The 23,474-nt window shown below is 42.3% G+C and overlaps 1 protein-coding gene across 1 annotated transcript; it reads left to right on the top strand.

Moving 5' to 3' along the window:
- The first annotated feature begins 16,078 nt into the window (after positions 1-16,078).
- vsig8b (V-set and immunoglobulin domain containing 8b) lies at positions 16,079-23,047 on the top strand. The gene is made up of 8 exons (XM_069683205.1): positions 16,079-16,136; positions 16,443-16,522; positions 20,037-20,206; positions 20,387-20,588; positions 20,810-20,962; positions 21,071-21,193; positions 21,343-21,481; positions 22,390-23,047. Exons 2-8 carry the CDS (start codon positions 16,450-16,452, stop codon positions 22,616-22,618), a joined length of 1,089 nt encoding a protein of 362 aa, XP_069539306.1. The 5' UTR covers positions 16,079-16,136; positions 16,443-16,449; the 3' UTR covers positions 22,619-23,047.
- The last annotated feature ends 427 nt before the right edge of the window (positions 23,048-23,474 follow it).

The raw sequence follows: 23,474 nt of genomic DNA, 5'->3' as shown, positions 1-23,474 counted from the left end.
GTTTTTTGAAAATCTCTGGCTAAGAAAAGAGTTGATTACAGCGCTGTGGTCCGCATCCTGCTGATCATTATTGAGGATATTTGTTTGGATGAAAAATGGGAGAGCACAGAGTGGGAGAGCACAGTATTGACTTAGTACAACAATGCACAAATAAAACCACACTCCACCTGCAAAATCTGAAAAAAAAAACAACGAGCCAGAAAATGAAAAATGTCTCTTCGAGGTGCCTCAAACCTCGAGGTAGTCCAAGGCCAAAAAAACAGAATCAGTAAAATCCTGCCTGAAAACATCCAAAAGTGCAGACTTCTCTGTAAACACCCGGTGAGGGGTGAGCTGCTTAGTCCTCACCGGCAGGCATGAAATTTTGATTTACATCTCTCAGTGGAGATCTTTTCTAACGTAACATGTGTGCAACGTTGTGCTATCTTTGCCAAGGTTATATGCCGGGGATTTAAAAGACAGGTATGATCACATACGTGCATTTTATTGCAAGTAAACTTTTAATACTTGTTTTTGTTTACAGTTTAAAGATAAAGTTCTACATTATGATAAATATGCTTATTTGCTTCTTACTGTGATTTAGATGAGACGATCAATACCATTACGATGTCTGTTCACTTAATGTAAAGCTGCAGTCAGGAGCTGTTAGCTTAGCTTAGCATAAAGACTGGGATCAAGGAGGAGACAGTTAGCATAGCTCTGTCCAAAGTGCAGTGTAAAAAAAAAAAGAGTTGCGGTGTAACAGGAGGATGATGTGCTGGTATATTTTGCAGCAGGAATAATAACTTTATGAAGTCTCATCTGGTTGCCTGGCAACCTGATGGTGACCAAAACACTGCAGGGCTCAAGTTTTTGTTCTGTGTAAAATGGCGAGATAAAATATTGTAATTAGAGAGCTTTAGATGTGCCCCTGGCTGGATTTTGTTATATTTCAAATCCTAGGTAGCTGTTTTCCCTTTTTTTAAATGTAACGCTAAGCTAAGCTAAGCTAAGCTTAGCAGCTGCTGGCTGGAGCATGTTTAGTAAATAGACATAACTGTGGTATTGATATCTTCTCTGCAAGAGAGTGAATGAGCTTCCAAAAATGTTTGATTCCTTAAAGCAGGGAGTTTTTCCTTGGAAATAAATATTAGAAAATCAATTGTGCTAATGTTCCTCAGAGCTTCTTTCCATGAGCAGATTTCAGTTGCGTTTGTCACTGGAAGGGATTCCTTCATGGATGGTGGAGCCAGGGAGGTCTAAAACTGGACAAAATGAGCTCATCAGACTGTACAGTCTCTTTCTCCTTTTCTTTCTTTCCTCCTTCTTTTATATCATAACTAGCAGCATCACATCTGCCCTTAAATGAATTTAAGAAGCACATGTAGCACCTTTAAGCTCGCTATTCAAAATAATGAGTTCCAGGCCATTAAACTCCAAAGATTAACGTGACCTGCAAATCGAGTCAGTGAGCTGTGAAAACATTCAAAGGGAGTTGCTGCAGTTTGGGAGGTAGAAAAAGTTGTCCTGCTCCAAAACATGATTTCTTTGTCACCCCACCTTTTGTGCACTGCATGCCACCTGTAAAATCCATTTGAATATTAATGCTTTACAGCTTTTGTTGCATGTCCCGGCGGGCCCTCAGAGGAGAGCCTGCGCTGCTTTGTTCATGTCAAAGTGGCGGTGGTCAGAAGGACCTCTGAGCGTGAATAACGTCATTGTTCCAACAAGACGACACAAAGAGTTTGGAAATAGTTTCCAAGAAAATGACTTTGTACTGTAACGTATTCATTTATTCACATTCATATTCATCTTTCCAATTCATTACTCACTTGAGAGTCGAACATATACAGGATGCTTAATGAGAGAGCAGGAATTTTAAATGGGTCTGTGTTGGTCGGACGGCAGTAGGCAGGAAGCTCCATCAGTCAGAAGACGTGCTCGTTGTTGTGTCTGTCCGGTCAGAACGTGTCTCCTTCACACAGATTCATGTTTCTCTGATGATTCCAGCTGTCTCCAGGTTTTTCACAATAAAATCGCCTTCTATGACATTAAAATCCTTTCAGCAGTGTTGTACAAACCGAACAGACCCGGAGTTTGAAAGGTTGCTCCCAACATCGGGTGTAATTTATCACATTTTATGAGTTACTCTGTCATCCATAAGATCTGATCCCAGAGCAGCTTCGCTTTATTTAACATTAGGAAATCATTTACAGCTTAAACCCAGTTAACAGCCTGACCTTTAAAGCTGCTAACCTCTAAAATCTTTACTTCCTTCTGACAAGGCGTCCGCCACATTCGCAGCTCCATGTGATATTTATGGATCTTGTAGCCACAGATTTAAACTTAGATGAAGTGTCTTGTATCTAACACATGCCGTACTGTATGATGTAACTGTAATATAGCTCTCTCTTTGCAGATGTTACCTCATTGTTGCCTTGATTTATTTCCCATGATTCTTCCCCAGCCCTGCGTCCCACACTGTGGGAAATCAACCAAAAGCCAACAACAATTAAATGTATAAGATTTATACGCAGCGCGGTCCGTCATATTGTTGTTTCCAGAGTAATAAAACATCAGCATGGCACCTATGATACAGACGGTGAGGCGGCGTACACAAGAGGATCTGCTTTAGAGGAGAGTTATTCACTTCTGCGGGAAGAAATATTCTCTGTTACACACCGCACACACTTATACACACCTGCATACGTCTCTCATTTCAAAGACCCTCGTTTGATTGACAGCTGCCTATGTGACAGACAGGCTGACTTGACAAAAGTGGAAGAAATGATGAATAAAAGATGTGAAACAGGTACAGATCCCATCCAGAGTCTTTTTACATCTTAAATCTAGAGCTGAAATAAAACGCGTTATAAGTGATGATTTTGAAGGTATTAAACGGCACATTTAAACCTCTAAATGTTTGCATTCCAACATGCCGCACTTAGCAGCAGAGCTACAAACACTGCCAGGGTAAATAGCTGTAAAGTGTGGCTCTTATTAAGTGTTTACTGCACAGGGACTCTTTTTGACACAAGCCCCTCAGGCCCGCTGCTGTGGGCTTCTTTGTTACTGCGTGAGTGATGGCAGCATTACTGCAGCACAGGCATGCAGCACTACAGTCCTCTGAAACATCCTAATAAAGATAAAAAAAGAACCAAACCTACGTTTATTACCGCAGAGACTCCACACTGAATGCAGTTAAAGGGCAGTAAAGATGGGTGCTGCTGGATCACAAGGAGTGGAAGCTCGGCGCGGCTGGGATTCCCCCGACAGGCCTCTCTCTGATCCCTGTTAAGCACTTTCTTCTTCACTTGTTTGTAAAGCAGCGTAAAGTGTTCAGTAATCCGCGGCATCTATTGGCAGCCGCTGACACTGTGGCATAAATAATAAAACCCCCATTTTCTGCAGAGCTTGTTTGCTAATCAGAACAAAGACCCGTCAGCAGAAGTGCTTGTGCTAAATCACGTTTTAAAGTCGTGTCATTCGAATGCCATTTCCTCATCCGACATGTTTTTGGCTGCGGAATCGGATTTCTTCCGCTTTGGCTGTCGCTCGCTTTGGCCAGTGAGGCAGTGAAACTCTCACCTGTGAACAAATCATTCCAGTTGACAAACAGTGCAATCATGTATTGATATGATTGAAGTGGGTGTGACTGCTGGAGGAGTCCCAATCACCCTTCATCACAGCGATTGTTGTCACAAAGCTGCCTCCTCACGGCTGATTTGAGCTGCCATTTCCTGTTGATTTTAGGGGTTTCTTTTTCTTAAAGAGCAAAACATGCTGTGATTATCACCCTGTTTCAACAGTCAGACATGCCGCTCATATTGTATGCCATCCATTGCATATACTTCTCCACCATTGAGTGCAACATTTACATCAATTACGCTCTAATCAGCTGAAGTAATGATTTCTCTGTGTTTCCCCGGCTTAATCTATAACTCGTGACATTTATGACTAAAGGTCTGCCTGTGAAATACCTTTTGCATGTAATGCTCCTCATGAGAAAGAAGGGAGTTCCTGCACATCGTCATGATTACTGATTACTGCAGCAGAGGAACAGTGAGCGGATTAATTAGCCGCTAGCTGATGAGAATTAAAGAATAAAACCATTCATTACTGTTTGCTATGTATTGAATTATTTTATTTTGGTAAGTAGCATGATTTTAATTTCATCATCTTATGCAATATGTAAATATCTTTATTAAAATACATGACTGTAAATCGTATGCACCCTGTCCTTAATGCAGTCATCTCAGTAATGTTATGATAATTTGTGAAGTCATGCGCAACCAGTGTTGTCATAGCAAATTGCGTTGCCTGGTTCCACTGGAAGGGCATTTTAAACAGGTTTAATTTATTTATCTCCCTTACACCATGCATGGACAGCTGCATGCATGAATACCAGATAAGCTGCAATGACCGTGTGTGACAGTGGGGTCCGTACGTGGCCATATGAAACGTCTGGTACAAACCTCTCGAGGACACGTGTAGTGCTCCACTTTCCAGAATATTACACTAACTTCTTAACATGCTCTAATTTGTACTTAACATCCAAAATGTGCACTTGACTTGCAAACAGCATACAATAAATAAAACATGCTCATGTATTAAATTCATGTATTAGCAGCTGCCCTGATCTCCATATTTGCAACTTCATAAAGTCGCAATTTAAAGGACGCAGCTGTAGATAATTGAGATTTTTCTTACCATCAACAAATTAACCAAATCCAGCAATGTACGACTCTGTCTAATGGCTTAAAAAAATAATGATTAAAAATAATTAAATACATTTACAAGATGCTCATAAGTGGATGCTTTCAATTCTTAAAAAGCCTCTATAATACCTCCAAACAGCTGGGAACTGTAGTCCCTATCAATCATAAGCAAAGCAACATTAAATAGTCTATAGAGACCACTGTCAGCCAAATGTTTCCCACTCTGGCAAGTATTTTCAGCAGCAGGACGGTATATTTGGGACATACTCAATATAAAGTAATGTTTATTTAGACTTTTCTTTTAAATCTTGCCTTTAGATTTTAAATTTGCACCAAGTTAAGTTTGCCACAATAAGACCGACTCAAAAGATTTAACACAAACAAAAGGCAAAATATAATGGCTTATTGAATTGTCCAAGGGGGGAAGGTAAGCATAAAGTGTCCAAAAGAAAAACTGACAAAGTCCAGAAAAGTCACAACAATACCAGGAAGAGATCTGCACTAGAAGCACAGTAGAATATTTGCATAGAAACATGGGAAGACTAAAGCTGTGTCCTGGTTCAGGGGCTGTATCCTTCAAAGGATGTAATTCAAGATCGTTTGTGTCAGAGCGGCGCGTCAAAGGCTGTCCCATTTCAAAGGCTCCTTCAGATGCAGCTTATAAATGCGTCCCCGTTTTCCCCGGCCACGAAGGATCCATCTGGTGCATCCTTTGTGGGCCAACGTATCCTGAGATTCATTGCGCACCAATTCAAACGAGATGGCGGACTCTGGAGCAGCTGAGGAATACACTTTTAAAGCTAGCGATACATAAAACGAAAGAGGCCTTGAAACGTTAATTATCTTTAAAACATTAGATTAACTTACATGCCGTTAGTTATGATAGCTAGTAAGCCAGCTAGCTACCTGTTGCAAGGCGACAGGAGCGGTGCTTTGTGACACAAGGGTAAGAGTCGTAACAGCTGGTGACGCAAACAGGAAATTGTCCGCAGACCACACCGTCTCATTTCAGTTCAGCCTTAACGGCCTACGCAGGCTACGTAGGATGGAGCCCCTGACTTGACACAGCTTAAACACTCTGGGAAGGTGAGGCTAATCAGCGACAGATGTGTCAATCAAGAAGCAGGTGAAAACAATTAGGGCAGCGCAACCAATCACACAGGCGGGAAAACATGCAAAGGCAGGAAGTAAAGGTACATACACGAGGGTAGGGTGAATTGACCATTCGCTATGTCCCCCCCCCGGTTACTGTTGCTATGCCTGTCAAGCTTTCGCACCTGCATGTAAATATTATGGCGTTTTCAACTATAACGGTGAGAGATGTTCAAAGGGAAATAAAGCACATTTCTGGAAAAATGGTTCCCAAATATCAGAGAGAAGTTGACAGAAAGGACGACAATACACATTTAAAAGCTACATCCAGAATACAATCTGTCAGCGGAGCGTTGAGAATGAAGAGGACATAAAGCTCACCGGTCCCAATGCAAGCATCAGGCAGCCCACGTCCTGACTATTCATGTTGAGGACAGTCATGTACAGGAACAATAATATTCTTGCACAGCAGGGTAAGTGAATATATTGTTTTATTTTAAGCTAATGTTTATTTATGACTCCCTATAATTTACATTATCTAATATGTTTTACCCCATTGCGAGCAAAACTCATTTGGTTTAAAGCACGTCAGGATATTGCTCGCATATCGTGGGCTTGATTCAAACACTGGATCGGGATTAACTTATAATTGATATTCAACCGTTTTTGTTTGCTAACATGCTCACCTAGCCAAGTTAGTTAGCGCCTTAACTTGAAGCAAACGAAGGAGGTTTGTTGATCTAAGCTGCAAATGAGGTCGAAGTTTCTCCTCTTGAGTTTTTGGCTTCGTAAAAAGGGAAAAATATGACACCCCCCTCTAAACTTGCATTTCTCCTTGTTCTGAAAGCTTGACAGGCCTCCCGCGCCCAGTTACGGTTGCTAACGTAGGATTGGACAGTGGCCGTTCAAGGGAGGGGCTTAGCGAAGGGTCAATTATAAATTAAAACAGGAAATTATAATTTCACACTTAAATAAATAAAATATATCTTAACAGGGAAAATACATGGCAATGTAATTTGCACATTATATAATTTACATTACAAGTATTATCATTAAACGCACAATATGTAACATTAATGCATCATAACAGTGTATCATATCTACCTTAATACAATTAAATGTAGAATCAGAGCTCTATAAATAACTTAGCCTTTGTAACACTGAGCAGGTTCAAACAACTGGACTCTCTAAAAGTCTATAACCTCATCCAATCCCCTCAGCTAATTCACACAGCAGGTCATTAAAACACTCATTAAACATCTTGATGAGGATTGACCCACGCAACTGCTCGAGCATCCAGCACCTTAGCACACATACACGCTGGATATTGAAGTTCCCCACAACAGTGTTTCAACTGCAGCGTGACAAATGAGAGCACGCGTTCTTCTCAGAGGCTGGTGTATACATCTTTATTTGTTTGTTTTTTCACTGAGATATATGAGCTCCTATGTGTAAAGGAATCTATAGCCTGTTGTAAATAACAAGAAAAATATGGAGCAGTAAAAATCTATGAATATTATATTCAGTATCTTTTGTTGTCTCTCTTGAGGAGTCTCTTTGTGACTGTGTTTATCTTCCGCCATGATTTTTAGAAATGGTGTTTGATGGTAAAGATTTTTTGAGCAACTGAAACAGTGTTATACTAGTGTCACGTATTCTCCAAACAATGATGAAAGACGGGACAGGTGGGATGGTCCTGCCCACCTAATCCTCAGTGAATTTTATGTTATGTGGCATCTGTGTGTCTTACGTGGAGGACGGCGCAGAGGCTTCTTAAGCTTCACAGTTCAACAGAATCACAAATGAAAAGCATCAAGTATACTTCTGTCTGATTCCTTCCATTTCAGCCCACCAGACTTGTGTCAAAAATCTCTTTTCTTTCCAGTTCAAATGGGGTGCTCGCTTCAGAGCAGGCAATCCACCCACACCACCCATCCATGTGGATAGATGTGTGGGCGTGTGTATGAGAGAGAGAGAGAGAAGTTTGAGTCCTTCAGAGTGTAATGTGAGGTCATTGTGTGATGTCTCCTGCTCGTCCTTGCTTCTTAACAGGCTACTTTATGGTTTGCACTTTGATTTAAAGTTAAGATGATATTACTCTGGGCTCGAGAATAATAAGTTAAAGCTGATCTAATCGATATCTTTAATATTAACAACGGATCAAATGACTGGGTGTAATGAGAAAGGTCGCTCACAATGTCAAACACAGAGGATTCCCAGAGAGCGTCAGCCGGGATTTCAACGTATTTTTGGTTGAAAACACGTCTAAGACCTAATTTCAAGCATTTATCAACTGGCTAAAGTACGGTTACGAGATCGACGTGTAAGAAAACACATTTTTCTTTTATAATTCTGATAACTTGTTCAGCTTAGCAATGAAAGGGTGCCGGAAGTGCTGATTGTAGTGGCATTTCTTTAAGGTAATTTTGCAGCGGTGGGTGAAATCCGGTCTACACAGAGACATAATTTCAACCTCTTTTATTTTTCACACAAAAATAAAAAAAACGGCACTTTATGGGTCGTGTGATGTTAACAATAAGCTTCAGAGACATCGTAAAAGGAGCAGTTTTAAACATTCCTCACAGACGAAGAAAAAAGAAGAGTATGCCCAGGTACGAAGACAGAACGACCCCTGGATGCTGACTTAGGTGATTAATACCTGATGGAAAGATGAGTCTGACAAGAACTCAATGCAACATGCAGCTCTCATGAGATCGTGCTGAACTCCACTTACATTTGAAGTAATGATTTTGTTGGTGACAGTGATGCACTGCTCACTTATGCATAATTTTAGCCGTTAAATATACAGTATATGAGATGTGACTTGAAAATTGCCGTTAATATGTGTGTGAATGTGTGATGAATCTTCCTTAACCAACGTCCTTAAATAGTCTGTTTCACTTTGAACCAGTTTAAAATGTCTTTTCAACGTAAAAATGTGCGCTGGGTTGTCACCTAGCTCTGCATATCTTGAATTAGCATCGTCCAGCTCATTGTTCCGACTTTGTGGCCCACAGCGTAACTTTTTGGTTCAGTCTCACTGGAGTAATGAACCCTGTTTCAACAGGCAGCTCTTTTTAGGGAAAAGGTCTAAAAACGTAGAAAGGATGCAACGACGTGTCCTGCATCAAACAGCTGACAGACAAAGCTAGCGGCTAGCTGGTGAATGTAGTTCAGCATTTAGCCACTGGAGAGAGGCACAGAACTACGGGGAACTTGTACTCTAAATGAATGCTAATGTTGCTTTCAGTTAGCTGGACCTCCTGCAAGTGTTTGTGTATAATATATAAGTCAATAATTTGCATCATCATGCTTATAAATTAGCATCAAACTCTTGATATCTTCAACCTTTAAACATCTTCTAAAACACACAGTAAGCTAGTCGCACTAGGTTAGGCTAGTAGGCTAGCTAACGCTTCATGTAACTTTATCTGCATGCTCCCAAATGTGATAAATGTACAGGCTGTGTGAAGCTTTCAGACACCTATACTTTTAAGCAGGATTCAAGGTTAGCAAGGTAACTTTAGTTTGAACTCTGGGTTTCCATGGCTACAGCAGTGGCAATACCTCTCACTTTAGTCAGCCTGCATAGCTGTGGTAACTTATGTTGCGAACCTGACCAGCTCTGTAGCAGGTAATATTCAATATAACAGTTCAAACCATATAGAAGGACTTCCTATTGAACAATCGATTGTCTAAATCTAGAGTTCAGTTAGCAGCTTGTGAGACAAGAGGAGGGTTTTCAGAGACGGCAAATTAATTTAGCTTTGACTGACGATATGTTGGACACATTCATTGTGCTCATTGTGCTGATATCCTTCTTCAGACACTGATTGAAGCACTGAAGCCTTGTACTCTAATTACTTACGTTTTTATATCATTTTTTAAATGCTCCCATGTCTGTTTGACATTAACGGTATTTCAGCTGGAAGAACAAACTGTCATACACAACATAAGAATATATCTAAGCAACACATCAATATAATGTGCACAGATGTAGTTATAGTCACATGTTCTCGGGTACGATGAGGCAGCTCCTATTTGTCTTATACTAAACTTGGCTCATCGATTGTACAATATGCCGCTCTGCTGCCTTTAGACTTGTCCATGTTTGAGGTTGGTCATTTGCTGCATAAACTTATGGGGTTATTTCCCTATCTTTATTCAAGAGCATGTTTTTTTTTATTTTGAGAGCATGACTTACTGATTTTGCGTTTAGATATTGTATAACTGTCCCTTAAAAAACCTGCTTTTGCACTCAAATAGCCCAAGTTTGTGCTTAGATGTGCCAGGTTCGACCAATGACGTTATCTCTACCCCGTTGTCGGTGCGTCAGCTTTACTTTTTAGAGCGTCCCGTAGGGGCGGTCACTCCGTAACTAAATCGTGTTTATCCACTCCTGCCCACCACAGCTTACGATTTTCAGAGCAAGTCAGTTGTTTATAGTTTGGTACATTGTTAGTAAAATGGCCGTACCGTAGCCATATGGCAAACCAGACTCTCGTCGGTGTATCGGAGGATAAAACGACTTCTCCAGTGAGCACTAACCAGGATACCAACGTTGACGTTTTGTTGAAAATCAGGTCCGACCTGGTTTCCTATTGGTTGGGAAATTTTGACAGGGTGAGTGCATCAAAAAAATCCAAGACCAGAGAAGAAATCACAATGTTTCACAAGCGTACAGGAGTAGCCTGAGTGTGAGGACAAGAGTTGAAGCTGGAGCACGGGAAATTTGTGCAAGCAACAATATATTTGAGTGCCAGCATACATTTTGAGCAGAAAAGGAGCAAATCTAAGAATAACAACTCTCCTTTTTTGTGAAAGCACTCATGGCTAAATCAGGAAACTCTGGGTTGTCTCATCGTGTTGGTAGCTGTCATGTAACCAGGAAGCTGGATCGTGGTTGCTAAACTTAGCGAGGCCATAGCTGAAAGATATCCTTCATATTTTAAACTGCTTAAAAATGGTTCTTCGCACCGGCTTTGCGGCTGCAACTTTTTATTTTTAATTTCTATAGACAGAAATAGCAAGAAAACGTGAGGGAAAGAAACTGTAAATGGAAGGTCATAAGGTCAACAAGGTGATAATACGCATGTCAGGCAGATTCAGCTTGATGTGTTTCACCCAAGTGACCCAAGTTTTTGTTGTTTATATTTCAAAGTGAATACAGCTAGCTACGTCCCCAAAATGTTGAACTCCTCTTTTAATATTTGGGTTACATTGAAACACATCCCGCTAAATCGTGTAATGCCATGAGAGCTTGTGTAATTGCAGTGCGAGGGTGTTTTAGCAAGAGTTTATGTTTTTATTACGGCCCCGGTTATATAACTCTCTCACTACAACAAAGTCAAGTTGGCTCATTTGTAGCGGTGACAGAACACAAAGACAAACAGCATCAAAAGAATGCAAATTCTACTCCACAAACTATTGTTAGTGTTTTGATGAAAATTGCCTTAACTCTTTGAGTTATTATTTTGCTTTCAAGCATGGCCGAGCATGCAGCCATTCAACAGAGCTTCAATCCTGCAGAAATAATTTCCTTTCTGAAAGAATGAGGGTTTTTATATTGACTGTGGATAAATCAGACAATAAACAACCAGTCTTTTCCAGAGTCAGTGCACCAGGCTATTATTCTTTTAATTTATTCTTGAAAAAAAGAGAAGTCAGCGCTAGATTACATCATTATACCATAATTCCCCGATGTGTGTGGGAAACAGGAGCTCTCGTAGAAGGAGGCAGAGAGGGAGAGGGATCTGAAGTTCTTCTTCACAGAATACAGTTTCTATCCCACTCCTGCGAGCGAGGCTTAGGGGACGCTTCTCTCCATGGACTCTCTGTGTGTGCCAGACTTCACTGGGTTTAGCACAAGAAGCACAACTTATTGGATTACGGGGTCCACCGTGCTCATATTGCTGGGGGCTGTGTGTGTGTGTGTGTGTGTGTGTGTACGTGCGGGGGTATATGTGGGTGGGCAGCTGGTGAACCGAGGGAGGGATGGAGTAGTAAATACATGATAAAGTCGTATTAATGGCCCTATTTGATATGCAGAATTTCTAATAGAGCTGAGCCTTTTCATGTTCAGGGGTTAGAAGTTGAAGCAGGCCAATGGGGCAGCCGGCTGTAAATGCAGCAGGACCGTCAAATCTTCTCTTGTTCCACGTGGATTTAACAGCACCTGTTTCATTCCAATCCGCAGGAAGTACATCTGCATGGACTGGATAAGGTTTTGGCACAAATCCTTGGTTAGATGGACTCTCAGCTGATGACATAACGCTCCATAATTGTCCACATACGGACAGAGATTCACAGTGGAGTGATGTACTGGAACAAAAACAGTGTGTCCTTGGTGCCTATTGGATGTAGTAACCCGGCTCACCCCTTCACAGATTTCAGCCCAGGCAGTGTGGGATGTTCTATTTACCAGCTGAGTTTAATCTTTCTCTCTCTTTCTCTCTTTTTGCCCTCTTATATCCTCTTTAAATGCAATATTTACAAAAAAATGAAATCATGATAAAACTGAATGTAGCTACACTCGTTTGAAAACCATTAATAGTAGAAAATAAAAGCATAGTAGGCAACAAATGGGACTCTGCCCTGCTGTGTCCTACATCATTCAGGCATGCTCTGATGGTAGATGTGCCCTTCCCTTAGTGGGTTACTTACTGAGATAAAGAATCACTGAGGCTGGGAGGAATCCTTGCATTTGCCTCTTTATTATTTATTCTGCGGCGTGACACATGGAAGGCATGCGGGGCCCGAGCAGCGAAAAATGTTCCCTGCTTGGAGAGAGGAAGTAATCGCACCGGCTTCACAGTGTACGAGACAACAGGACTGCTTGAAGAAGGGCAGCACTTACAATGATGCTGCCTCTGCACTCATTATTGCACTGTGTATCTAACGCCACACAGGCTGCTGATTTGATGTTTATGACAGACAGGACGTCTTTGAATTACGGCTGATTGTTGTGGAGGAGACTTACAATCGATTGTCAAAGTGTAGGTTTAATTGCAGAGATTCAGGGGTCATGAATATGTTTTGCTGGCTTTCTTCCACCCACACACTGCAGCTCTTTGTCGGGCTGAGTGACTGCCTCCGTCTGCCAGAAGCGCCATCCTCGTCCCAGTGGCGTTCCACCTTAAAAAAGATGAATACATGTGCCCAACTGGCTGCCTGACATTGACACACCGTGACTCACGCTGCCGTGCTATTTCAGTATGGCTGCTGGCAAAGCCCAGCCTTTCTGTAGCCTCTCCTTTCCCTGCTCCGGTCGTTTGTTTGCCTCCCCTGCTTGGCTGTTTACTTGTAATTTGGACATCTGTCAAGGTGTTTTGTTTGCAACCCTGTGGTGTGATTAGACTACCTTTGCCAAATCTAGGAAGATGGATGGGGTTATACCAAATGTTGGCTGCAAAGACAAAGCCGGAGTTTGGCTTTAGTTCTCATCTACTTAGTTTAGAGGGATAATTAAGAAATCATTGGGTGACAAAAAGGGCGCTTTGATACAGAGGTCACAGACGTATTCATCATGCTTGTTCACACTCGCCTCCTGCAGTGTTAATGGAGGTATTGTGCAATGTCCCGGTACTGTCTGTGTGGTCCCGCCTTGTCCTGTCACACAGTCTGTTCAGCGCAGAGCCCGCTGCCAGAGCCGATCCTCCTACACCGGGAGGAGGGAGCCGCAATTAACCACCTGCTGGTGCAGCCCCCGTACACACACCTCAACAGTTGCAGGATCACACATGAACAGATTCAGACACAGATTTATAGATGGATGCCAGTCACTGAAGGTATCCAACCTGCTAACGCACCCGGTGCAGAATAACAGGCGAGGGGGAGGTGCTGATTTGCTCCCTGATCGTGTTTCATCCTGAGCGTTACTAATTCGTTCGTCTCCTTAATGAACATTATTGGCAGGATTGCATTAACCCAGCACTTAAGTTTGCTAATGGCTAACGTCATGCTCCATGCTCACATCACATACTGTAGACTCTCACACAATCAATGCTGAATAATTTCACCGCAGCCAGCTTCATTAAAAATGTCTGTCTTGGGGTCATCAGCCTCAGAGAGACTTTATACATTAAAGCTGATGATTTGAACCACAATTACCATCATATGGAGCTGTTTAACACCACAGCTAAACTCTCTGATTGGGTAAATCGTGCATAGCTGATAAGAAGTTATGACGCTGTAGTCATTTTCAAATAGATTATGATTTCTGTGATAAGCTTAATAATCTAATAAAGGCTTTATTTACAGCCTGAACTCTGCAGCAGTTGCATCCTGCAGCTCCGTCATCATGTTGGCTCCCAAGCGGCAACCTCCGGAGTTGAAATTGAAGCCAATGCGGAAGTGCAAAAAACTGCAGTTCCTCGAGTGGCCACTTGAGGCTGGCTCCAGAAAAAAGAAATAACATTACAGCAGGTGGCAAAATGCCAATTTTTACAGCAGAAATAAACATGTTTACAGCCTGGTACAAAAAAACGTTTTGTTATAAATAGCTAATTTTATTGTTCAAGATAACTGTACGGGGGTGAATTTTTTTTATAACACACCCGTTTTAATTATATTAGGCCTTAAATTATAGGGGCCGGATCACTTGATTGACAGGTAGATCCTGCTGACTGTCTGCTAGACGTCAACACAGACACAGACACTGAGCTTAACTTCACCTGTTTGTGTTGTTGGAGCCTTTTTCATTCAAAGTTTGGACAAATAATCTCTCTGTGGGATTTATGGAACTTTATGGTCGTGCAAGAAGTCTGAGCTCCAGCTTTTCGGTGAGTTAAATGTTAGTGTTATTGTATTGAAATATTTTTAGCACTAAGTAGCAGGTATACTGTGCTCGCTTTAGCTGCTTGTTAGCCTGTGCAGTGTTTATCAAACATTTATTTAATCGTCGGCCCGTAAATCGTGCTCCGCCTCTTTTCCCGGCTCTGGCATTTCCAAGATGGCGACCCCCAGGCTTCAAAACGCTTCTTCAGAAACCAATGGGTAACGTCATTGAGACTACGTCCATTATTTATACAGTCTATGGTTGGCTCTAAGATCAGGGTTGCCAGGTCTGTGTGACAAAACCAGCCCATAATAAGAACTCAAAATATACCCCTGCCAAACCATATACACTGCTTTAAAAGTCCAACAGCATTGCTATCAAATGCATTATAGAATACACAGATTGATTCAACTCAGACGGTCATAGAGGTGGGTGAGAGGAGGATGTTCTCAAAACTGGCATCCATCACGGACATCTCCTCTCACCCCCGGCAATCTCGGTTTTACAGTACCGACAAAAAACCTTCGTGTCATCCCCGGACTGTGTGCAGTTCACCAACTGTGTCAGGCAAAGTAGTGTGTGTGGGTTTGTTATGTGGCCGTGTCCATTCCCTGTAGTGCTGAATGATCCGGAGTCTGTTTGGTAGGATTTGGGTATAAATAAATTATGTAATCAAAAATAATACTAAAAATAAAGGATTTCTGTTTAAAGAAGAGAAGAAGAGCCTATTTCTGATTAAATTTGCATACACAATAGGCCTACCCAACCAGTGGACAAAAATTTCCAACAGCAGCAACACTTCAGCAGGAAAACCGCAGACCTGGCAACCCTGTCTGAGATACAAATCAACACGCGTCTCATTGTGCAGCGTCTGTCTGTAAACAACCAGGAGCGTGTTTTTATGGGTGTGTGAGGAGGGTGTGTGAGGAGGGTGTGTGAGGAGGGTGTGTCGGGGAAGGGTTGGGGAAAATGTAACAGCAACTTGTTGTCCCTTTCAAAACACAAGAAGTTCATCACAGTTCAACATGCTGAAGAGGAACTACATTTAAAACAATGTGTTATTCAGAGGAGTATACAGTATCTTCCTATATGCAGCAAACAGGAACTGCTATATTGAGGCACATGATATGACGTGCCTGATAATGTCACATGATAAGCATGCTGTCCAGTGTGAAATGCAGTGCGGCAGCATATTTGTTGAATGACTCAACACTGACAGCTAATCAATCTTCGTCATCAGACACCGGCCTGCGATTACAACTCAAACACTGACAGTAAAACTCACAAAACGACCCTGAATCTTCAGTTTTATGACAGTAAAATGTTAAACAATAACTTTTCCAAACTTACAAAAAGTGTTTTTTTTAAAAACAAAAGCTGTATTTAAATGAGGCGTGAAAGTCCCCGGCTCTAGGAGTGGCCAGAAGTTGAACTATGGACAGAGAGGGTGTGGCCACACTTACTGCTGCTGAGTTTCACCTGAGAACTAAATAAGCAAGCTGCACCAGTCCTGACACACAGCAAGGCCTCGCAGGATCTACTCTCACTGCGGATTATTACTCCACTTTCAGGTACGTCACTGTTTATTCCCTCTAGGTTTGTGTACTTAAGAACGTTTTGCTTCATTTCTCTTTCTTTTTTGTTGATATTCACATTTATTGAAGCCTTTAAAGAAGGGGAGTAAAAATCAGCAGCAGTTCCTTCATTTCAAGGCCCGTGTTAGATTCAAGATAAACAAATGTGTTAGCAACTGGATGGCAACCAAACTGTAAAAACCTTTTCATTTCCAGGAAATTAAATTAGAGATAAAAACAAGCATTCAAAGATGTCAGACACTGAAATTACAGTCTAATGTGTTGCCTTCATGTTGCTCTCAGGGTTATAATGGAGCCTGAATTGACAATCAGGAGGCTAAAGGTGGCTGTGCTGCTTCTGCTCACACTGCAGCTGAACACAGGTGAGTGCTTTTTTATCTTTTTCAAGTTTCAGCAAAAGCAAACGCAACATTTGACATGTCTTTAAACGCCCCTTTTGGGCCGTGGTGTTTACAGGAAAGCTTAAATATTCAGCTCATAGAGAGGAGGGTGTGCGATCACAAACAGCAGGTGTTGTATCAGGCTGATCTGTGATTCAGGCTGGCCGGTCTGCCATGCTGTTCGCTGATGATCCAACAGTAACATCTCAGCGTGAATAGCATAGCAGACAATCAATGAACCGTGCGCTCGTTATGCGGGGGCCTGACAGGTACCCCGCATGGCATTCGTAGCTCTGTTCATATGTGCTCCTCGTGTTAAAGGTCGAACTAGAGTGTGTGTGGTTTTAAATTAAGAGCCTGAGAGACTCCAGCTGAGGATCAGTGAACAACATAGAAATGGAAGAAATATGAACCTGAACGCAGCACAGAGAAAGCGAGCAGAGGGCATAAACACAATCAAAAATCAAACATGTCAAACATGTCAGTCGTGTCTCATGAAACACGCCTACTCTTAAAACCCTCAGGTAGTCTGACAGGGGGCTCCTGGATGTTCCTCGCTCTAACCTAAACTCAGACTTTACAGTGGTTTTTCAGAAGCAGCCCCCCGACTGTGGAACAGGTCAAGTTTCAGACAACCTGATCTCACAGCAGTTATTGAAAAGTCAGATATTATAAAGGTTGTTAACACGAGCCCATACTTCCCTTTTTTGTTTCAGTCTGCACAAACGACTGTACAATTGGATGTGTATTCTGAGTCTGCTACCCACAAGTGTTTTCGTGTCAGTCAGCTGTGTTTTATGTGGTGGTGGCGCAAATTACGTTCCCCGACAGCCGACAGGCCTTTCTGCAGGAACGTTGTTACACCCAGGAGACGGCTGTCTGTGTTCCTTCAAACACAAAGTCAACATTTCCGGGTTATTTTAGCCCAAAGCGTGATCTTTTTATGAGCCTTACTGTGGGTTTGGTGCCTTAAGATATCATCTTGGAGAATTTCATGTAAATAAATGTCTGTTAAGCCTCTATTGCCGTAACACAATATATATATGGCCCACTGATGAAAGCCTTTGCATTGTCAGTATTACAGACTGGGTTTTCTGTGGTGAAATTCGCAGAAAAAAATCCCAAGCGGCGCCCAGTTAGTGACGCGTGTTCCATCACCCAGCAGTGGTTGGTCTGCCAGAGAGGGTAGGCGGAGCTAAGCGGCTGCTTTTCCGGTCCCTGCAAGTGTTGCGAGTAAACAGTAATCTACTATGGCTGAGCAAACAAAGAAAAGATGGATGACTACAGATACAACTTCAACAAGAAGTGAAAATCCAAAGAAAAAGGAACAAATTCGACGCTCAGATGAAGGCAAACAGTCTAAAAAGGAAAGCGACCGTCAGCGAGGAAAATCAAGAGTTACAACCAGAGCCAACCGTGGACGTCTGGTTATCTTCAACGTATGCACCCACAATATCCTTTTATCACCATAAGGTGTCGCCAAATAGAACGAAACTAAGAACTTCAAGATTATATCTTTAATCTTATGGAAAAAACTGCTGAAGTTCGATTAGGTTTTGGCACCAAAAATACTAAGTAAGGTTTGGAAAAAATAAGATAGCGGTTTCAGTTAACATTCGTGAACTTCTAAGGGAAATAAAAGGCAAGGAAGTTAATTCACACACATAGGGCCCCAATCTGCTGGGATATTTGTTGAGAAGGACAAATTGGACAAAACAGGACTTCCACCAAAGAGACCTAAATGTTTTTGTGAGTCCAAAAAGTCAAATTCAATCATTTTAACTGAAGAGACGTCACATACGTAACCTAAGTTTACTTCCTTCTTTTATAGATCTGATAAATTACCAAATGCTAACGAAAACCACTGCGATCGTTTCTTCCACCAAAACTACTTGGTAATGTTATCATCATCATGGTTCAGGCTATATATATATACGGTATATTGGGTCATGTTGACTTGGGTTAAACACAAAGAGCCTTCGAGCAGAAAGTCTCTGGCGGATACCGGGTCACGTGATTTGTTCCATAAACACGTGATGCCTTCTGGCTGACTGACACGAAGAGAATTGTGCACTGCAGGCTGGAAAAGAAGTTAAATTTGAAATGCAGAAGTTTAAAATTCAGGCTGGCTGACTCAGAAAAAACAAGGAGAATTGCGAACATGTACACGAATCAATAGATTATTATTTCATGACTTTTGCACAAACATAAGTCGGCGTTTGACCAAAACCGTCTTTAACACTTTTTCATCCCGCCTTCGTGCCGTATTTCTCATGCTCGTGTGCTTTTAGATTAGTTTGATCTTCTGTAGATTTTGGTCTTGAACAGCGCTTTGGTCAGCTGCGGCGGTTTCAAACATGCTTTATGAATAAAATAAATGAAATGAAAAATGAATGAAAAAAACCGTAAGCTCTCTTAAACCCTGATGTTGCGCCACCTCATTAAAGCCCGAGTTTACAGCCCGCTGTTAGAGCCTTGATTGATTCTTCAAGTTCCAGTTCCCCAGTATCAAACTGAGTGAAAGATGTTACTGGAGCCAAGTGTTTGAGCATGTGCGGCTCTTTCTGTTGAGCTCATTCACTGTACTCACTGGGAAGTTAGCCTAGCAGCCTCTCATGAAAACTCGTCTTACTTGGATCACAGCGTTTGGCCCAGGGGAGCTTTCACAGTGTAAACATTTGACTGACTAATTTGAGCTTTTTTTCAGACTCCCTTCATCACGTCTGCCGTTTGAGCGCTTTCATAAATACCTCTGACATTCTTTGCTTTGTTGCAGTGGCATTGAAGTGCTATAGCGGATTTAATGAGTCAAAAGAGGCTGATTTGATTTATCTACATGCTCCATTAAGACACTCAGAGAAGGTTAAACATCTCAACGGGAAAACGATGAAGAGATTTTTTTATGCAGATGTCTGAGAAGCTGCAACATTAGCAAGACAAATAACTCAAATCCGTTGAATGCATTGCAACCTAATAATAATAAGCATTGAGTTCGTTCCATAAACGTCAAGCCATCAGCGATAATTAAAATCCATGGACATAAACAATGAGTCAGCGGGGTGTGTTACAACTCAGAGACAGCTTTTAACTGCCACTTGTCAAGTACATTTTTCATGTTTCCTCATGCGTTCACTTTTCATCTTCATTTACTAACATTATTCTGACAGCTAATGAGCCTCGAGAGGTTTAAATTAAAACGTAGCTCGTATTTCGCAGAAATAGGCCGAACATTTATACTTTTATTCCAGCTCCATGTGCCTCCGTTTGACTTAAGAGGCCAATTAGTCTCAGATCAGCCCCTTTCCTCCTCTCCGAGATGTTTATGAGCACATGCATTCCCACAGCTTTAATGGTAGGGGGAAAATATGGATGCATTTGGGAGGGAAGTTGTATTTTTGTTTGTGTTTTAGCTTGGATAAATGCTTCTGACAGTCAGAGGGGGGAAGAAGTGTATGTTTCGTGATGAAATAATGTGACTTTTTCTGACCCCTTTCAGATGTTACGAAGGCGATGCAGGTGACCTCTTCCGGGCCACAGACCATCCAAATGGCCCAGGGGGAGACGGTCAACCTGGGATGCACTTACACCCCCGGCCCGCAAGACACCGGAGAGCTGGACATCGAGTGGTCCAACGTCAGCCCGGATATGACGCAGAAAGACCAGCTGGTGAGTGAAAGTTTGAAGACGGAGAAGGGTGTTGTTGAGAAACCTGTCCGGGAGGTCTGACGAGTGACTTCTGCGTTGATTAAACATGCACGAGTGGGGGATTTGTTACCTTTAGGCTCTGTTAGCAGAAAAACCTGCTTTTCAGATGTTCCGTCACTCAACGCCATGTTTGCATCTCAGATCTTATCATTCACAGGGGGTCTGATGCACCGATACGGGGACCCCAGCATCTCCAGTAGGCTCAAATTCATCGGGAACCCCAAGGAGGGGGACGCCTCCATCGCCATCTCCTCTCTGAACCTCAAGGACACGGCCACCTACCAGTGTAAAGTCAAGAAAGCACCGGGCGTCGACGTGAGAAAAGTCACCGTGGTGGTGATGGGTGAGGAGGAATTCCTTTTTACTGGTTTTACCTGTTTGTTTTCTCAGCGTCTCTTTCTTCTTTTAAATGCTGCCGTCGCTCGCCTGGCATGTCGACGCTCCTTCTAGGCTATAATCACACCTTCCTCAGTCATTCCTCTGAGTGTTCTCCCCTTTCCACACATTCAACAATCCTCTAAGAGCAGTGTTTGTGCCATGTGTTTCTTTATTCCTTTTCACCAGTCCGCCCATCGGCGCCAAAGTGTTGGGTCGAAGGCGGCGAGGAGAGAGGCGGAACCGTCTCCCTCCGCTGTAAATCCTCACAGGGGTCGACTCCTCTTAGCTACACGTGGAAGAGAGCGAGTGGAGGTGCAATTCCAGCCACAGCAACACAAGGTGAGGAAACAGCTTGACGGAAAAGGATTTAATTTAATGCATTCATGAAGATGAGTTTGCATAATTTGAATAATGTGTTTGTATTGAATGCTGCCTTCTTTCATTAAGACGTTCAGACTGGGGAGCTCTTGATAAAGAACCACTCAGACAGCAACATTGGAACCTACATGTGTGAGGCTAAAAACGCTGTCGGCCAAGCTCAGTGCAGATATGCACTGCATGCATACAACCGTAAGTCTGTCCGCAAGTCTTATCATTTCATTTACTCTTAAGCTGCGATGCAATTTGCAGAATCAAAGGGAATGCAAAGAATCCGCAAATATATCATGACTGCAAAGCGGGAGAGTAACACTCGTTTGATCTTCTGTCCTCTCTTCCAGCTACAGACAAGGTGGGTGTCATCGTCGGGGCGGTGATAGGTGCTATCCTGCTGCTGCTGCTCCTCCTGTTTCTCATCTGGCTCCTGATCTGCTGCTGCCACAAGCGCCGCTATCAGAAAGAGGTCGCAAATGAAATAAGGTATTACATCAGGGCCACGATCAATTTCAAACATCCTTAAAGAAGGCGTATCATGCTGTTTCACATTTAAAGACATATGTGAAAACAACGTTACAATGTTGGATGTCCAGACTGAACGTGGGTGAAGTTTCAAATCTGTTGGTAAAAGTATGTTGGAGTAATCCTCAGGCTTCTCAGCTCAGGCTGCTGTGATCACCAGGTTTCACAGAGTTTTTTTCCTTCACACTGCAATTTGTAAAGTCACATCATCTGTGTCCCATTTCAGAGGCTGCAGCCTTCGAAGGGTGTATTTGAAGGCTGATTGTGTCACAGCGGCGCGCTGAAGGCCGTCCCAATTCGAAAGGCTCATTCAGATGCAGCCGACAAATTCGTCCTCTGTTTCCCGGGCTGCATTGTGTGCCGATTCAAACAAAATGGCCGACTTTAATGTGGGCGAGGAAAACACTCGCCATAAATAGAATACTAAAGGGTCCTTGAAACAAATTATCTTTAAAATAATAGGTTAACTTACTCCATGTTAGTTATCCTAGCTAGTTAGCCTGCTAGCTACCTGTTGCCAGGCGATAGGAGCGGCGCAAGGGTAAGGGTGGGAACAGCAAATGGTCCGTAGACCAGACCGTCTCATTTCAGTTCGGCTTTAATGCTCTACGCAGGCTATGAATGGAGCATCCTCTGTAGACCGCCTGTAGAGCTGGCCAATCAGAAGAAAGTGGGCTTGTAGGGGTGGGGTTCCTTAATGGGACAGAGCTGAGTCGTTTCAGAGCACCAGTGTGAGAAAAATGAGTTATTTTAACTGTGAATTATGCTAAGCTACTCCACAGGTATCACAGAGTGAAATATGGAGCTTGAAATTAGCATAATACCTGAGGATCATGTGATTGATACCTGTGTGACTCCTGTCTCCTCAGGGAGGACGCCCCGGCTCCAGAGAGCAGACCCACCAGCAGAAACTCCAGTTTGCGCTCAGTGATGGGGTACCGCACCCACCCCGGGGTGATCTACAGCTCTGTGAGGAGCCATCTGCCCGGCAGGGAGTCGGGCCGCAGTGCCGTCTACTCGGGTAACAGCACGCCTGTGAATGAAGGGGGGAAACCTGGAGCCCTCAAATACGACCCTCGATACGGATACCCCGTGTAACAACACGCCTAATATGTGACGGTGTTTTTATTTTTAACAGGACTTTTTATAAGGATGCTCTATGTTAATATGTATATGACTAATAGTGCAATACACTATATATTTAAGTGAAGAATAAAGGGAGTGCTGGTCGACTACTAGGGACTCTTATGAAATCTTACCTCGGCCCTGGGACAGGCTTTAATGTATAACAGGCTGACTTCCATAATGCACTGTGGCACATCACTACTGTTGTTAAAGACAACAATATGCTCTCATAAAATAAGCAATTTTTAACCAGATTTGCCTCAAGTGTTTGTATAATGTATGTATATAAAAAAAAAGGTGTATTATGTTTGTGCTTTTTTTCTATGATGATGCATGTGTAGCTCAATGAATTCATGGCTTTTTTTAAATGTGTACAATAAAAATATTTCGAGATTTTTTCAATCTTTTTTTTTTTCTTTGTCAGATTTGAACAGCTTCAGAAAGGTGGGAAAGGTGGGGCGAGAGCTGGATTGGTTTTTAAACTAACAAAACAATGAGAAGAGTTTAGTCTGAATGCTGTTTCTGCTCTGTGTTGATATTTGTGTTTCAGCTCTGTCGTCTATTGCGTGATGATATCCGGGCTGACAATACATAAAAAGAATAACATTACAAACACATCTCCCAATGCTAGAATGCAACGACTGTTATTTCCCTTCAAATGAGAAAACGTAATAGAAAGAGTTTCCACGATATTAAAATAATACATTTTACATTTAGTTCTGACATGCTCGAATTGGTATGATCATATAAAAACAGTGTCATTATATACGTCACAGACATTTGTGCATAAAAAAAGAAAGTGGTGCAAAAATGAGATGTTTCTGAACTC

This window comes from Semicossyphus pulcher, unplaced genomic scaffold, assembly GCF_022749685.1.
Source record: "Semicossyphus pulcher isolate SPU_LCO1_2020_fin unplaced genomic scaffold, fSemPul1.0.p SCAF_6, whole genome shotgun sequence".
Taxonomy (NCBI): domain Eukaryota; kingdom Metazoa; phylum Chordata; class Actinopteri; order Labriformes; family Labridae; genus Semicossyphus; species Semicossyphus pulcher.
This window is presented reverse-complemented; position numbering and strand designations above follow the sequence as displayed.

Bases quoted from the DNA above. Each gene is read 5' to 3' on its own strand.
- vsig8b (XM_069683205.1), top strand. From the start codon at position 16,450: ATGGAGCCTGAATTGACAATCAGGAGGCTAAAGGTGGCTGTGCTGCTT. The intron at 20,589-20,809 runs GTGAGGAGGAAT...CCTTTTCACCAG, and splicing joins AGTCACCGTGGTGGTGATGG to TCCGCCCATCGGCGCCAAAG. The intron at 20,963-21,070 runs GTGAGGAAACAG...TCTTTCATTAAG, and splicing joins TCCAGCCACAGCAACACAAG to ACGTTCAGACTGGGGAGCTC.